We start from the raw sequence: 3064 nt of genomic DNA on the forward strand, positions 1-3064 counted from the left end.
TGGTACCACGAGCACATTTCCCCGCTAACCTTTCCCTGCCAGGGCCATGGGTGGTTCCGGTACCGGAGCACCACGAGCACATTTCCCCACTAACCTTTCCCTGCCAGGGCCGGGGATGGTTCCGGTACCACGAGCAGATTTCCCCGCTAACCTTTCCCTGCCAGGGCCGGGGGCTCCGGGGCTGCTCTCGCGGGCGCCGCAGAGGCCTCCCCGTCACTTCCACTCAGCGTCCCCCAACTCACGAGCCCCGCGCCTCCCTCTTCTTGACTGACATAAAAATATGTAGCGACAAGCTGTCTGCCACAGCCGAAATCTGATCAGACATTGATTCCAGCAATTGCCTCGATTGGCCGAGACATAAGGCAAATTTGTTCCTGAGCGCTGCTCGTGCTGAGGCAGGTCTGAGGCGGGAGGGCTGCCGGCGGGGGCATGGAACAGGGCTGGAATGGGGCTGCCTCTGGAGATAATTGGAAAACCGATCCAAAGAGCCCCTTTCCGCCCCGCAGACCCTCGCTGGGGAGCTGGGGGAGTGTGCAGGGAGCCGGGTGGGGCAGCTCTGCGGAGGGTCCGGCGGGGAAAGGCCACTCCAAACTTTGGGAAGCAAGGGGAGATGCAGGGGTTAAACGTGGATCGCCCCAGGCTTGTCTTCTCAGGGGAAAAAGCTGAAGTGCTGGTGAAGGGATGTTCCTCATTAGAGCACGGATGGTCTCTGCAGAAATTCCACAGTCCTGATTGCAGCCAACATCTGGCTGAACCCTCCTGCTTTCCCTGCTCATCCCACATCCCGCACCTCACGCCACCAGCACAGATCCTGCAGCCAGAGGGAGTGCAGGAAAATCCCCTTCCCGGAGCATCTCCCCGAGCCCCCGGGCTGGCCAGCCCCACACTGGCAGTGTACGGTGTAATTAATATGTGCAATGGTATCAATTGACTTGTTTTTGCCTTTGCAGGCTAATGGAGGCTGGCAGGACGCAACCACTCCATCTTCTGTGACTTCCCCTACAGAAGGGCCGGGAAGTGTGCACTCGGATACCTCTAACTAATCTCCTAGCAACACTTTTTCCCTGAGCTGAGATGCCTTGATTAGCGCATTCAGAGTCGCAGGAGAAAAAGGAAAGAGTTTTTTGTAGCCAACCACCTACAGCTTTACTGTAAAACCTTGTCTTATTAGAAAACTTGGTAAATCTGTTTTTTAAAGGTATCATAATCATTTGTATTTATACTTAAAACACACAATGTTAAAAAGCACTTTATCCAATTAGGCCAAGATTTAGCATTGTTTATAGCCCTGTAACTATTTTATCATAATTTATTATCAGCAGTTTTAACGATGTTGGTCTAACAGTTGCCAATTACTTGGCCTTAAGGGTAAAAGTACAGGACAAGCTTAACCTCAGTAGCAAGAGCAGACACAAAGAACCGCCTCACCCAAATTTAACTGTGTGCATATTTCCATGGGAAGTTGACAGGAATCGCAGACTTTGATTGTGTTTCATCTTTTCATATCTCTCACAGAGCTGGAATAAAAAGAGCTGTTCGGTTATTTCGGTCAACAATGGTCGTGTTTAAGAATCCTTATTCGTCACATTTTTGTTGTGATCTATTGTCTTACAAATTAGATTGGAAACCAGGATCATCTTTTCTTGCTAAAGCCCCCCCGGACCCCGAGCCTCCTTTCTGTACCCCGACACGGACGCAGGTTGTTCTTGGGAGGTGCCGACTCTTGCTGCTGGTCTCTGTGCACGCCACGACCCGGGGTTTTACAGTACGAGCTGGATGCTGCCACGCCTGCCAAGGGCTGGTGCCTCTGCTTGGCAGCAAAACACAAACAAAGGAAAAGGAAAGGAAAAAGCACCGTGATATGGAGTGTTGTACATAGTGTAGCAAAAGAGTATTTATACATCTCACCAATCAAACACAGCTTTATTACCTCATGCGAACTCATACAAACCAATAGACTTTCAACATGTTCTGTAGCTTAGAGTGCTCACTTACTACCTCTGAACGATACTCACGCTGTAGTTTGTCTCTTTCTTATCTTTTTGCATCTTGTAATTAACTCTTTGTTTCCCCACGAAATGTAATGTACATTGTAATCTCCTACGAATCAGGGTTGCCTTGGCAACTGCTAAAGAAGCGGAAGTGGAAACATGGGGTCTTAGGTTGGACACAAAACAGTGCAACTGTTGTAAATACTGAGAAGCATTTTGAATGTTCTTCATCTTGTTACTAATCCACGCAAAAACCAACGACTAATTGTAATGCATACAGACTTCAGTATTCGGTACTGTACATCCCCCTCGGTCGCAGGGGCCCTTTCTCTCTCTCTTTTGTATTGTATGCGATTCTGAAACTGATTGAGTCATGAAAATAATTTGTGGCAGTGATTCTAATGTATTAAACCGTTTCGTGTTACTTTCTAACTGGATTACACCCTGGATTGAAAAGTCTTCCTCGTGGTAGTTATATGTAGTTTCAAACATGAATAAACTTTTTGCTTTCATGATGGAACGTTGACGTTATTTCTTCCTGCTCAGTTCAAGCCTGAAGAGCTGTGTCAGCCTCCAGAAGAGCGAGCTGGGCATGGAGCAGGAGCTGAGCATCTCTTTAAACACCAGCAGGTCCTTGTGTCCTCTTACCTGGAGAGCACTGGAAATCCTGGGAGAGGCACGTCCTGGGCAGAGGCTTCCACCCACCAGCCCCTGCCTCCCCTGCCACCCTGCTCTGCTCGGGAGCCACAAATCAAGTGGAGGCAAAGGAAGGGGTCAGGCCTTTAGATGAGTTTAAAAACCATCATCATATTCACTCTTAATTACCATTTTTATTTAACATTAACTTTGGAGCTACAGCCTCAGCTAGCAAGTCTAATGTGATTATAAAAATATTTTTCTTTATTAAAAAAACTTTTTTGGAAGGACGTATATATATAAATGCTAATTTTAAGTCTTTTTAATAAAGTAAAGGTCAATAACAGGTAATAGCCTATTTACCATATCTCAAGGAAATTGACTCACAGGAAATCAAATTAACGTTAATCACTTGCAGCAAATGGTCTTTGATAAAT

General features: G+C 47.1%; 1 protein-coding gene across 1 annotated transcript in view; it reads left to right on the forward strand.

Annotated features, from left to right (window-relative positions):
- Positions 1–2507, forward strand: part of PBX3 (PBX homeobox 3) — a 61093-nt gene extending 58586 nt beyond the window's left edge. The window contains exon 8 of the mRNA XM_027687765.1: positions 951–2507. Within this exon, the coding sequence (XP_027543566.1) occupies positions 951–1043 (93 nt within the window). The 3' untranslated portion in view covers positions 1044–2507. The remainder of the gene's footprint in view (positions 1–950) is intronic.
- The last annotated feature ends 557 nt before the right edge of the window (positions 2508–3064 follow it).

Source organism: Neopelma chrysocephalum, unplaced genomic scaffold (genome assembly GCF_003984885.1).
Source record: "Neopelma chrysocephalum unplaced genomic scaffold, ASM398488v2 Primary Assembly neopelma1_74, whole genome shotgun sequence".
NCBI lineage: Eukaryota > Metazoa > Chordata > Aves > Passeriformes > Pipridae > Neopelma > Neopelma chrysocephalum.